Below are 14,687 nucleotides of genomic sequence, written 5' to 3'. Positions count from 1 at the left end.
TTTATTTATTTTTGTAGCTTGCTTACATTTTTTAGTGTTGCTAAATATATTTAAAACATTACTGATTAAATGCCTACCAATTTTAACATGTTCTTTGCCGTTGACTTATATATCTATGCCCGCAAAACATTTTTCAGAAGATTGTGTTTTTCAAATTGAAAAAGCGTCGCTTGCTACAGCTGCTAAGCACCACATTCCTAATCACAGACAAATGCGTCAGTTCTGCTGCGCAGTGATTGGTAGTCCACACAGTCTTACTTTACAGTTATTCCTATCATAACCAATAGGAGTTTTTGAAAATGTGCATATGGGATCTCCTGGCCAATCATAACAACGTAGAGGACCAGTAATATACTCAGAACCAATGGACTAAGCTAAGTGATTAACATATGCGACACGGTAACCCAATCTGCTTGTACTACATGAAATTCTATTTTGTATTACCGGCCAATGGGCGACAAGGGGCGGAGTTGGAGGTATGCATATTATTAAAATGTTATGATTGGAGGTGTTTCGATATTGATCCTGTATTTCTGTCTTAGTTAGAAACTCGCGCTTTGCTTGATCTTTGCAGATCATTTAACATCTACTGAACAGTTTTATTTTACAAGCCGAAAACATGCCGAAGAGGAGGGTAAGTAGTGCGTGTGTGTGTTTATTGAATAGAATTTAACACTAGTGCTTTTTTAAGGTTTTTTTTTTTGGGGGGGGGGCTAGTATATAGATATATCTAACAGGTGAATTGATAATACACTTTTAAAATGCATCGGTCTTTTGACATTTTTAAAGAAAATACCAAGTGCACTGATGAAACTGGTTTATTTGCCTTTTGAACGTGTCGTTGTTTTTTTGTTTTTTTTTGTGTGTGTGTGAACTCGCCACTTGCCTTTTCGTCCATGATGTTTCGCAAGTGGTTGTTTTTGCCTGCATGCCATATTTTCAGACTGTTAAGCGGCTCCGAGTTTACTTGCGTGTCCCGTGAATGTCATTTTGCACGGAGCCACGCCGTTACACATTGAGCAAAGCAGTTCTGTCGGCGTGTGTGCGTGTATTGATACACTGTTGCTCTGCTGTCCTTTTTTGGTTTTCATAGGCGGATTTGTTTTTTTCTTCATCGGTCGATTGTGGATCTTACATAAACAAAAAATGCCATATTTAAACCTGCAGCCTCCTCCTCCTTTCCTCCTGTTACAGACCCGTATGTAACCAACTCTCGTGTCAATCACAAGAGAAACCCAGGGCTGGAGTCACAGTGGGGGTAGGGAGTAGAGTCGAGCCAGTTAAAGCTAACGGCTCATGAAGAGTAGGCAGACACACTCTGTACTCCTTCAACAAGCAACCTGAGTGCCCATTAGGAGCTATGGAAAGCCATCCTGGTCAAAAACACCTTGTTTAATACACGTTCTAATTATTAAAAGTGTAGAAACAGTTGGCGGAAATATTAGATTCTGATTGGCTGAAACCTTCTCCCTGGCCATTAGATCTCTGGTGATAATACAACAGTGCGGAACTTCTTCCTCAGAACGACCAAATCACAGCAAACAAAATAAATACGCCAACTGTAACTACGCCTGGGTAAACAAAACCAGTCAAGTCAGTTAGTATGACAGCAATCGCTGAGATTATGTGCAAAAGTTCCGGAGCTAAAAGCATTGAAAAAGAAGAGAATATCTCACCATACTGAGGTAAATAAAGCAGATTTAGACAACCTAGAAATGAGTACAACTGAGGAAAACGCCAAGCGCAGACAAAATGGGCTATAAAAGTTTTCCATGAAAAGAACATTGACATTGATCTAAAAACAAAACGACCCAATAAGCAGCATCATCATCAGCAGCAGGAGCTGAGTCTACTGGACAAAACCCATACATACATGTTGAAACAATGGCTGGAAACATTGAGTTCAATATCTACAAAGCCTAAACAAGAAACTATTATTGAAGCCCGAACAAAAAGAAAATATTATACAAAATGGTTTAAAATCAAATGTTTTATTGTTAAGGTAACAATGTTAATTACTGTGGAACTACTTTTTGTTTTTTCTCAGTGGAACGTTGCACAAATACAAATTAAAAAAAAAATAAAAAATAAAGTTTTCTTTATTTACCAACAACACACTCATAGGCCCATTTAATAAGAGCAGTAGTACTCTCCAGGGTCTGAGTGTTATCATGAGATATCACCACTTCTCGGATTGTTGAAGGTACTGGACTGTCTCTTGCCTCACAGTGCACACAGGACGTGGTGCTATCTCATGATAACACACCCTGTTGTGTATTATTGCTTAAGTATTACACACACTAATTTGGCCAATCAGATTACTATAAATGACATGAGAACCAATGAATTTAAAGAAGTTGCCTTAAATTTTCCATTCCCGCCCAATTCGTGGCGGTATATGGACTTGGCATTGGGTAAAGCCTAGTGAAAGATGGATAGACCCGGAACCACCGAGACGAGCATCAACCAGTGGTTTCAGATCTTTAGAAATCGCTTTAATTCAGTGATAACCCCACTGTATCTAAGGCTGGATATCGGCAGTGTCTACGCAATATGAAGGTTGCAATACAATACATATCACAATACAGTAAATTAAGCATGAAAAATCACACAGATGCCTCATGCTTGTGCAATCGTTTGCACTAACACTGGTAAAGCACTTTTGGTCAAATTAGCTTTACGGCCTGTTTTGTTTTTGTTTCATATATTTTTTTAAATATATTTCTTTAAAACAAAATTACAAATCTGTGGTCCAGGCAAAGTTTTTATCTTAGGCCAGGCCAAAAAAAATAAAAATGGTCGCCAAATTCAGTTGCTGGGTGCCACTTCAGGATCAAGTTATTTGCTACCATATTCAGCTGCAAAATACAACAACTTGTTAAGACACTAAAGTGCCACTAAAACAGTAACATAATGTCTGTACTCACTTGTTTGTTGTCATTCTGTTGAGTTGTTAATCTATGCAGCTGGTAAATGCAGTGAACTCAGCATGTTTATATTTTAAATATTTTGCAAGTGTTGTGTCTGGAATTGGTGACAGCATCTCTAATTGTGTACAGTGTAACATGGGAAATCGCATGCTGTAGCTCCAGTGCTCAGTGTCCGTGAAGTCCTGATCTTACAGCATGTAAACAGACAGTTCTTATGATTACATGTTACTGTTTATTTTTCAGTAAAAACAAGTTTAAGTTGGAGTGAGTTGATTCTGCTGTTTATGATATTAAATACTAAGGGGTAGATGTACTAAAGTGTTGTGCCTGTCGCAATAATCTCAAACGAGTCGGAAGTCAAGGGTAAAATATGTTAAACAAGCACAGAGCTATTAGCAACTTATTAGGGAATGCTTTGCAGCAGCAATATGTAATTATGGGCGTTCCTGCATAAATTCACAAAAAGGGGGTGGAAATGAGGGTTCACAGATATTATAATGAGATGTAATAAAGCTGCAGATAATTGTGACACTTACAATTGCATCAATTTGTTCAAAAGGTTTGAATGCAAGTTTTAAACAGTCACAATTGTTGCTAGCATTTCTCAGTCTGCTTTTTCTTGTGTGTTGCCAGTTGTGCTCAATGCATTTTTTAGTACCTAATTTTCACTAAAGTCATGGTGTACCTACAAGCCTTGAAAACACATTTCTATGACATTTCTGGTTTTCCCAGCGTGTTGGGAGCAATAGACTGCACAGATGTGCCACTAACCCCTCCAGCTCATTCTGAGCATGTATAGGACCATGATCTATTGTGTGTTAACTGTCTTGGCTACTAAGTAGTTAATAATAATAATAATTTAATTAAAATAATAACCAGAAAATCATTTAGTTTTAATTTAAAATGATCTTTTATTCACATTGTACCAGTAGGCTAAAGTAAAAAGTAAGTGCTAGGTATTCATTTGATTTTACTACTGTACTGTATACTGTATAGGCCTACTGTACAGATTTATACTTTTCCATAATGTAATGTGTAGCGTACCCAAAACAGTGTTATTTCAGTGCAATGATTTATATTTAAAATGCATCGAGAACTATAAATGTATGTATGTGCAATTTTATTGTATTGTTTTTAAGCCCGATACCACCTTATGTTGGACAAATATATCCGGTTTAGCGAGGGGCTATTGTATGATAACGAAAAGCTTTTTGGGGGTGAAGGTTGGGGCCCCACTATAGAATCTGATGGGATTAAACTGCCTTTCATTATATATAAATAATATATATATATATATATATATATATATATATATATATATATATATGTTATATTATTATATATATATATATATGTATATATATATATATATATATATATATATATATATATATATATATATATATAAATAAAACAGTATATTATATGTTTTGGCCCACTTTTTAGAACAACATGGCGGCACAACTCTCCCAATGTATGCTAGAGATCTTGCTAAGAAGACTCAATAAATATTTAAATGAGTATATTGCAGCTCTTTTCATTAACATATTTTCTCTTACTTAGTACATACAATAAAATGTTTTGCTGTCACCCTGATGAGATTGTCAGCATTAGTAACCTGCCTCCGCTCAGCTTCCATTTCGCTCAGCTGCTGGCAGACTTGACAAAAACGCCCTGAACACAGTGAATGGTAGGTGAGGCTACCAGAGTACATGCTAATAAATAATATTCTCTAGTGATCAGTGTAGACACACATTAATGCACACTCAGCAGACAAAATTTTACTTAGTGTATCGATAATTGTATCTTCAAAAAAAAATTACGGTTCACCGTGTGAATCGATAAATCGGCACACCCCTTACTGTAATTAGCGTGTCATTTTAAACAAGTGTTGAAAGCTCTGACACTAAATCTAATATTAGCTATGGTAACTCCAATATTTTAGTGTAAAACTGAAATAAATAATTAGAAAAAAAAAACTGAAAGCAGTAAAAGACTGGACAGTCCTGAGGATAGCTGTTGCTGGTTCCACCACAGGGGAAGGATCGAGCATGGGAGTGAAGAGAAGGCACAAGTTGGCCAGTAGAGGATGAGCGGAGAGGGCGAGAGGGAATATAAAGAGACACAAGGGATTGGAGAGAGGAAGGGGCAGTGTGATGAATAGAGCAAGGGTCTTAAATTGGATGCGAGCAGAGATAGGTAGCCAGTGGAGAGTGCGAAGCAGAGGGGTAGAGTGAGAGTAGCATGGTTGGGAAAATACCAGACGAGCAGCAGAATTTTGAATAAGCTGAAGAGGGCAAATAGCCGAAGCAGGGAGACCAGCGAAGAGAGTGTTACAATAGTCCAGTCTAGAAAGAACAAGAGCTTGGACCAGGAATTGAGTGGAATAAGTAGATAGAAAAGAGCGGATTCTATAGATGTTGTTAAGAAAGAAATGACAAATTTGTGTTAGTAAAGAGATGTGTTGAGAAAAGGAGTGGGAAGGGGCCAAAGTAACACCTAGGTTTCTTGCAGAAGGAGAAGGAGAAAGGTACTACTGTAAAATGACCAACCCCAGTCTAGAAAATGCGTAGTTCATTTAGCGCATGTAATATTTTATGTATTTTGATTGGTCCAAATCAATATGTGTACTAAATATTTGAAACGCATACTAAGTAACACATTTTTGACCCGTATGGCCTTTCATAAGGAGTTTGATCGTAACGCATGCTAGTACTGTGTCCATAGACGACCTGTCTCGCAGAACAAGACAGGTTAAACAGTCAAGCCCAGTAAATCAGCAAATCCCCTAATCTACTTTAACAACACTAAATCATTTTTCTTCATTGGTCACCGCGAGGAGAGGCAGAGACGGGTGATGATATGGATAGATATTTGCTTGATGGGGAAAGTAAGGAAGGGGACTGCGCTGCTGTAGAAGTGACAGTTCCCACACAGCACTAGACAGACTACAAACACAATTTATCCCATTCTTAAGTGGTTGTGCCCTGACATAAAGTTTAAACAGATTGTGCTCGGAACAAGGAAGAGGACTTCAAATCTAACCATGAGCACAAGACATGAAACATCATTTACTTATTTGTTGTTATCATGGGCATTCAGAAAATTTACGTGGGAAGGAAATTTCGCTGATCTTTCAACCCCATTGTAAAAGTAAGTGAAAGCAAAAATGGTGCTCATCACTTTTTGTTAATGATCATTTTTCCAGAATATTTGTTCTCACTGGCTGTTGTAATGCCAACAACAAATAAGCAAGACCATAATTTATTTTTTAATTACAATTCTATAAAACATTACAAAAGGGTCAACAAGTTGTGGTTTTACAGATCAGTATACCTGAAAGACAGCGTAGGGATTTAAAGGATGAATATAAACCATAAACTAAGCAGTGTTGTACAGGGAAGTATCCATTGATGCGCCGGTAGTTTGTTACAATGTACTGTATTTAATCAGTACAGTACAGCGACAGTTTGGTGTGATTCTCTGAAGTCTCATTTCTTTATTGTATATGTTGGTGTGCGTAACCAATCAGAACAGAGGATGAGCAGTCTATGATTATATACATCGATATAAATACTGGATAATCGACTCAATTTTTGTAATGCTCATAGTTAATAACATTATTTAAATTTATCAACGAAAATGCACAGAACGCTTTGCTTTGCTATTTACAATATTTCTGCCAGGCAAGCAGTGGGTGTGCTCTTCTTTTCCTGTTTGTATTAACTATCATCTGATTTGCTGGTCCCATCCTAGCAGGGAATCAGTTTTGAAAATGCTTTGTAAGTACACCCCTCTGTGTAGTCACTGTATAAACAAACAAAAAAGTGCTCCGCCTTGTATCCAGAGCAGGTCGACAGGCTTGTATTCGTGGCAAACAGCCTGTAAATACATTGTGCACATTGAAAACTAACTGTATATAGTTTGTGCTTCTTTGGAGTTTCAAAATGAACTGTTATGTAATAAATATTTAACAATATTCAGTAACGTTAAATAAATAAATAAATGTTCAGTGATGTTAAATGCAATTTTGGAGTAAGGATCAGCTAATGGGTATGCATGTTGTGGTAAGAAAATTTATTATTATTATTATTATTATTATTATTATTATTATTATTATTATTATTGTGTTAGGCAGCGATTTCTGCATTGTGTTGTGAAGGTTAGGTGGTACAATATTAACAAGACTCAATGCTGCTGCAGCTGTCACTGAATAAAAAAAAAAAGACACTTTTCCTAAACTCATGTCTAGTTTATATAGATTACATTCCAAAGTACTGTAATCTGCCTGGAATAAATACTTTAGTAACACTCCTGTAGTATGTTAAACTTGCTTTAGGCTTGTTGCGACTGTTGTTGTGCTCTTTTTTATTTATTTATTTATTTCTCCCGATGTTACCAAGACGTAGTTACCCCTTGCATTCAGTTGTTGTGCACAAGCTTTTACTGAGCGGCAGTGATATTAAAATAATAACGTCGGGGGAAAAAGGAATGCACCCAAAATGTATGGTGCAATCATCTGTATTTACTGGAACGATTATATTTTATGTGCCCAATTAATCGATTGCTGTTTTGAGGCTTAACCGACAGCCCTAGTTGGGGGTATGGGGAACAGAATTTATTTTCAACAACTTCCTACATGTACCAAGGGTTGGAAATAAGACTCCCATTGTATAGCAGTTTGAACCATTCATGGTTGTACTATAAGACACACCTGAGCATGTTGCCTATACACTGGTGCTAATCAACCACATATTAACGTCTGGAATGGGAGAAAGTGTGTTCATACCGAAGATAAGACTTATACTCTGAGCAGGAGAGTTTTATCTTTCTTTAAGTAAATATTTCTACCTTCTACTCTGGTAGACAAGTGTCCTATTTTTAGTTACATATACATTCCAAGCAGAATTTGTTGAAATGCTAGTCCACCAAGAAGTTTCTTTAGATTTGCTTACAGCTACTTTTACTTAACCTTTGGATTTAAGTATGCATTCTTTCAATAATTTGAATACTTCCGTCCATGTGGATAAATTCAGAGATATTTTTTAATAAGCTGTTTTACTTTTTCCTTCAGTCTGAGGACGTTGCTGAAGGCAAAGACTCAACAAAAGTAATAAAGCCAGAGGTAAGTGTAATTGGCAATTTGAAACGTTGATTCCAGAAGTTCAAGTCCATTTAGCACAGGCAGTCCAAGCATACAGGTTGCTGTTTGTGATGCTGTGGAAAGAGCATGTTGATCGGATGTATGCCATGTTTGCTGGTTACTTTGAATTTATTGCCAGTGTTCTGAAATGTCCTTTGAAAGGTGCATGCAGCTGTTTCCTGGAAGATCAACTCTCCTATGCCATCAGCTAAATTATTCAGCAAACCTGAGAAAAGTAATTTCTTCTGTTTCCCCTAGAGGAAAGATTTCCATACAGTTTCATGAAATCCACTTCATCACCTAGCTGGCATGCAGTCCTAGCACTCTTAATCCAGTGCATTGTCATGTGATATTTATTATTTAGAAGCTTTAGCTGTAATGACTGTTGATGGTCTTTTTATTCCTAATTGGTACTGACTGTGTTGTTTTCTAGGCAACAAGAAGATCTTCAAGAATCTTGGCTGTAAGTGGATGAATTGTCTTAATTTCTTACAGTAATGGTATTTTCAAGGATGCTGCAGTAATAAGGATGTTGTAGGTATACTGCCATTGTCTAGATACAGTAGTCAGCAGGATAGTACCAAATGCCTCCAGAACTCCAGTTCGGCTGCATGTCGGCTGTAAGGTGATCTACAGTGAACACAATGGTCTTGGTTATAGTCTTGCAGTTCTACTGTACATCTATTTAGTGTATATATTTCAACTAAACTAGAAGGTTATAGTCTATTAAAAGGTAAGAAATATATACTAATTTGCTTCAGTTGTTACTGGGCATCTTCCTAGATACGTAGAATTACATACATCTTAATTAGCATGGGTACCCTAATTTAAACAAAATAATACATGTACGGTATATCTTCTTTTTATTTTCATAATTTTGTCTTACGTTTAACCTATGTTTTCTTATTTTTACTTTGATATAATGAGTAGCATGTTTTTTGTATTTAGTTTTTTTCTTTGAAAACCTTATTTGTTCATTGTCAGGTGTACATAAAAAGTTAGCCTCGGTAACCCCGTTGGTTTTCCTCTACTGTCTTCTGTATGTGTTGTTTGGTCCCAACGACTATAATAGTAAATAAAACAAGCAAGCAAAATAAAAAAAACATTTTGTTTTTGCTTATTGAAAAATACATTAAATATCATAGCAAACCAATCTCAATCTGGAGCACACCACCTCACATAGCAGTGTTCCTGAAGAATACATTAGTACACCAGTGGCTCTCGGGTTGATTGTAAATTGCAGTATGATGTACATTGGAAATAAAAACATCTGAGGCTTCAAGTAACTCTGTTTTATTTATTTATTGTATTTTATTATTAAATAAAAAGCAGGGACCTCCACAACCTAAACAGGAGCCTAAACCTAAGAAGCCAGCTGCTAAGGTAAGATTAAAACAGAAGGAATACATTTGCAACCTGTCCACAGCACATAATCGTAGGGCAGCAAGGCCTTTTTCAATTTGCTTATTTACTAGACCAATTTACAGGTCTGTAGTGTTGAAAGAGTTAAGCAATGAAGCACAAAATGTTATTTACTTAACATAAGTTACCAAGCTTTAGAACACACCCTACTATGAGTTTTATTGCAGACAAAGGGAGCAGTCTGTGTCTTATTAGGAGTGTTAATAAAGGCGTCTTTGTGCTAAAAAGTTTAGGAAACTCGGGGGTGAGCGGTGAAAGTTTGTTTTGCATGTAAGAATGAAAGCTGTTTCTGGTTACCAGCACTGCGCGAAGGAGGGTGTTTAAAGTCAGTAAGAAGGTGTTTGTGTTTGACTGTAGCAACTTCCATTGTCCCTCGTCTGACATATTAAACTCACATTTGTAATTGTAAACGAGTACTCCAGATTGGCCAGTTTACCTGTGGAAAATGGGGGGATACACAGGCCTGGCAATGGGGATCTAGTGGAGGTACACATACACTCATTTTTTTTACACAGTAGTACCAAAAATTATTCAGTTACCCTAAAATAAACCTTTTGCATCCCTTGTTTTTGCTGTATACCATTTATTTTATTGGTCGTTATGAATACACCCCTAAACTTGACTTGTAAATAGAGTGACTATATAGTTAGTTGATGTGTTACGCGCAAACCCCGTAACAGGGAAATCCAAAGTCCGAAATGAATCTAAGAGATCCTTCATTTTATGTTTTCAGGGGACAGACAGAGCTACAATTTGAAGGGCTTGTTTAAACTGCTTACCTGAGTAGCATCATTCACTCACTCATCTCAAAACTACACAGTCCGGTTTCAGAAAATATGCATATATTTAAGTGTATTTTTATTGACGACATGATTATATAAAATATTTAGTGAGATATATGACTAATTTATTTTAAACAAATTATTAAAATCTCTCCAACTGTTCCACCCAGTAACTGCATCCATCTCTCTGATTGGACAGTTCAATACAACTCATTATTATTGGTTGTTATTATGTTATTAATAATACTGCGGGTAATATTGTTCCGATGTGTGACGTAGGTTTTATATATATTATGTTTCTGATGGTACTACGCAAGTGTCAGTGGGGTTTCTCATGTTAATTCCTTGTTCTGAAGGTTTACGTGTGACTCAGAACAGGAATCAACAGCCAAGAAGCAGTGGGCAGACTGCGGTTTGACCGGGCAAAGCCCGAAATATGTTATTTTAATTTTTATTTCTGGCTTTGCCCAAAGTCAGTGGGAAATTCGTGAATTGCCTGCATTTCAGGCTTTGACTGTAACAGGTGTAACCAGTTTAGGTATGATGTCTAAATAGATTATCACCATTCCGGGATAATTAAAATGTCCCTATTATTATTATTATTATTATTATTAGTAGTAGTATTAGTATTAGTATTTGTCCAGACCATAGGCTGGGAAGCCTATTGTTATTGCTGGGATTCTTCTTATTTATTATTTTTCTATCCGCCAAAATTGCTTGAAAACTCATCAGATTCGGTAGGTTGGTAGATGCTTATGGGAAGTTGGTAGATGTTAATTGAACATATGTGGTCAGTCACATGGTTTGGCCACCATATTGGATTGAAAAAAAACATTTTACCTAAATGTAAAAATTTGTCTTTCGAAAACCACTTATTGCTGAGTGCTGAAAGTTGGTATAGTTGTTGAGGGATAGTCCAAGGTTAACTGGTGTTTGTAAGAAACTGATAGGTTGTGTGGTATGACGGCCATGCTGCATGACAGCTTCGCTTTGTACATTTCTTTCTTTTGCAGAAGCAAGCAGGAGAAAAGGCACCAGCAAAAGGCAAGAAAGGAGGTAAAAAAGACGACAAGGCAGCTGAAGGCACTGTGCCCGCTGAAAATGGGGAAACCAAGACTGAAGAGGTACCACTTGCCATCATACCTCTCCACTGCCTGTGCACAGAGATTGACTAATATTGATCATATTTACTACTTAATGCTGGCTGATTATATCACCTTTTCCCAGTTACCTTGCATGTATAATCTTTTTTTTTTTTTTTTTTTTTTTACCCCCCATGATATTTCAGATCCATATTTCTCGTTCCTCAGTTAGTGTGTCTGCATCTAGAAGTACTCCTCCCAGCTTGCTGTCAGTAAAAGGGCAAGCTGAAACAGTGAAAGTAAATAAGGGTATGCTGGTGTATTCTTTGTGCAGTGTATAGACTCGGCTTGAGGTGTGTGTTCTTCAACTGAGACAGCTAAGGCCTGGATTAAATCAGTATTATAGTTCTGCCATAACCTTAACTATCTATAGCTGTGGCAGCACCCGGTTTCATGAAAGTAGATGGCCAGTTCTAACATACTTGCTTTATTTCAGGGTAGCGTATTTGAAAAGCACACAGGTACAGTTCCTAAAGACTGAACTATCCTATTTAAAAAAAAAAAAAAAAAAAGGACTAAAAGGACTTTTTAAAAGGACTTTCCAATGCTGTTCAGACAAAAGTCTTTTAATAACCAGATTATGCTGTCTAATTTAAAGACCATTATAACTGCTGTGGGGAATACTGTCAGAATTCATTATTGTTTCTCCAGTTTTCAAGGAAAGGTATTGATTGGAATAGATAAACTTGCAAGTATGCAGATTGCTGTTAATTTTAACATAACATTTATTGTTAATTAATTGCAGAAAGTACTGTGTTGGATGTTTAATAGACACTATGCGTTTTTTGCAGTGGTGTGGTGGGCTTGATTGTCTTTGCTTTTGGATAACTGCCTTTTTATCCCCCCTCCCCTTTATAGGCAGAGAAAAATGAATCTGCTGCTGACAAGAAAGAATGAATGAAGCATCTGACATGAACTTTTAGTTGATTTTATGTACCTCTTGTACAACGGGAAAGAAGAATATTTTTTATCAAGTATTTTGTAAATGCATTTTTTTTTTTTAAAGACCTGTGGTAGTGGAATTTACCAGTATACATTGTTAAGATTTATTCTAATAAAAAGTCTTGCTCGCTAGGATGCATTTTTTACCATTACTCCCTTGTTCATGACAGTGGTTTGTTTATCAACTGAAATTAAATTGTGAGACAATTGTGTGATTGGAGTCGCATTCCATGCACTCATGTTTCACTATGTTTATATGAGACGACTTCAGAGCTTGTAGTGACTTGTGTGCATTTTGGTAGATTTTCTTTTTTATTATTATTTGATATTTTTTGTATTTATTTTTTGGGGCAGATTTTAAATAGCAATAATCAGTGGTGCTTTCTACTAAAAGTTTACATGGGGTTAAAACAAACAAACAAACAAAAAAAATTGAGGTATATGTGATCACTGTTTGGGATTAATTCCATGGAACTATTTTAAAATAAAAAAGCAACTTGTTTGGTTTGTGAATGTTTTGTGTCGTGCCTTTTCTGTGCCTAGTTAACTGCTCTTTTGGGTGGTTATTGTAACAGGAATTCCTCGAGTGTTATTTATCAAAATGTCCTGGGTAACAGATGAGTGAAAGCAACAGGCACTTAAGGTCATCTTTTGTACATTTTAGTTGTTGAATTAGGATCTCTGGTTTCAAATGAAGTCTGTGAAAAACCATCCTTTTCAAAAAGCAAAGGGGTGGGGGGAATTGTATCAGCTACGTATACAAACTTAACCTTCAAGCAAACGATATATATATATTGTTTTATCTTGTGTGTACTATGTATAAAACCATTCCCACTTTTAGCAGATAATGCTTGCACATCTATATTACACATCTGTTTTAGTATTCCCAGACTAAACACATACCTGAGTGTTATTTTTATTTAGTTATTTTTTAATTTATTAACTATACAAATGGTATTTTTAACAACAACTTTTACATCAGCAAACCTTCAGGTACTTATATAATTATAATGTTCAGTTTCATTATAGCAATAAACATAAAACCAGCAGTTCATTCATAAATGCCAACATTTTCTGCATTGTCTCCATGTAAAATGGACTATACAAACACAAACTGTTGTGCTGCTGTAGTGAAAGCTTTAATATACACTCTATTCAAAGAGCAAAACCTGTACTTGCACCCTGCCATGATTTAACTTTAAACTGCAGCTATCAGTACAAACTACTGGTTTCCTCCATATATAACGTTCCCCACATTTTGCTATTCTCAATCATAGTTAAACATAATTGTGTGATATGAGCAAAGTGTTTTAACCAGGTTCTCTAGAAAAAGTTTAAACTAACACGTGATTGTACAAATGTGACCCTCTAATAGCTCCCTGCACCTGAACAGTTTGATTAACGATATGTTAGTAAAAACCCCTGGGCAAGAATTTTTACTACTTTAAAATACTTACATGCTATAATCACCTTTCTTTCTTGCCTATGTGGGCGATTGCTAGATTTGTTTAAAGGAATAGCAATACATAGACAACATTGTGAATTTTAAATACCAGGATCGGTTGCTTGTGCTTGTCCTTGGAGTTCAAAGACAGGCAGATCACCAAAAGCTTGGTTTAAGTATGGTAGAGGAAAACTGACACGTCTAAATATACTGTAAAAAAAAAAAAAAATTAAAAATGAAAAAGCTTTTTTTGCATTGAGTTTGCTGTCTTTAAAAGGAGTGTCACTAATCTTTTTGAAGCATAACCGAATTTGCTAATCAGTATAAAAAATGTAATCATGTAAACTGAGAACATAGGCAATTTACTCCAAACTGTCAGTAATTTTTCTCTTAAAAGAAAAAAAAAAACACTTTATATTTCTCAAATGAATAGTAAATGGCTTTAGGCGACTTGCAAGCCCCTAAATGAAATGCCTGAGTTATTTATTAACGCTTTGGTGATTTTATTGGGTATGTTTTTCCTATCTGAAAAAGATATGCTTGTGACGATTTGGAGTAAATATCTCAGAGAATCTGGCTCCATTTGTCTTAGAACAATGGAGGCTAAAGCTGGTAAAACCTCTCAACGTCAAATGCAGTGTTTGAAGAATCTGAAGCGTGAAATATAATCCTGTCCCCCACTCCCAACACACACACACACACATCTTTACTGTAAAAATTGGTGTATAACTTCACTTGACATTCTAGGCATCTTGGGTGTCCTGGAAATAAACTTGAATTAATGAAGAAACATGTAAACAGATGACTTACTCATCATAAAATCATGAAATATTGAAAACTGAATTAGTTATGGGCCCCTATACAGTAAAATAGGGTACCATT

The 14,687-nt window shown here is 36.0% G+C and overlaps 1 protein-coding gene across 3 annotated transcripts; it reads left to right on the top strand.

Moving 5' to 3' along the window:
- The first annotated feature begins 483 nt into the window (after positions 1-483).
- Positions 484-12,874, top strand: LOC121315853 (high mobility group nucleosome-binding domain-containing protein 3-like). Of its 3 annotated transcripts, none has more exons than XM_041250351.1 (6): positions 485-634; positions 8,005-8,055; positions 8,507-8,536; positions 9,406-9,456; positions 11,291-11,401; positions 12,278-12,874. In XM_041250351.1, the coding sequence occupies exons 1-6, from the start codon at positions 620-622 to the stop codon at positions 12,314-12,316; spliced, it is 297 nt and encodes a 98-aa protein (XP_041106285.1). In that variant the 5' UTR covers positions 485-619; the 3' UTR covers positions 12,317-12,874. The 3 variants fall into 3 exon arrangements, with proteins under 3 accessions (XP_041106286.1, XP_041106285.1, XP_041106284.1); XM_041250350.1 differs by having other exon boundaries at positions 486-634; positions 9,403-9,456; XM_041250352.1 differs by lacking the exon at positions 9,406-9,456 and having other exon boundaries at positions 484-634.
- Positions 12,875-14,687: the final 1,813 nt, after the last annotated feature.

The sequence above is a fragment of the Polyodon spathula genome, chromosome 5 (assembly GCF_017654505.1).
Source record: "Polyodon spathula isolate WHYD16114869_AA chromosome 5, ASM1765450v1, whole genome shotgun sequence".
NCBI classification, from domain to species: domain Eukaryota; kingdom Metazoa; phylum Chordata; class Actinopteri; order Acipenseriformes; family Polyodontidae; genus Polyodon; species Polyodon spathula.
This window is presented reverse-complemented; position numbering and strand designations above follow the sequence as displayed.

Excerpts from the sequence above, each read along its gene's own strand:
- LOC121315853 (XM_041250350.1), top strand. Across the intron at positions 8,537-9,402 it reads GATCTTCAAGAATCTTGGCT|CAGGGACCTCCACAACCTAA; the intron begins GTAAGTGGATGA and ends TTAAATAAAAAG. Across the intron at positions 11,402-12,277 it reads GGGAAACCAAGACTGAAGAG|GCAGAGAAAAATGAATCTGC; the intron begins GTACCACTTGCC and ends TCCCCTTTATAG.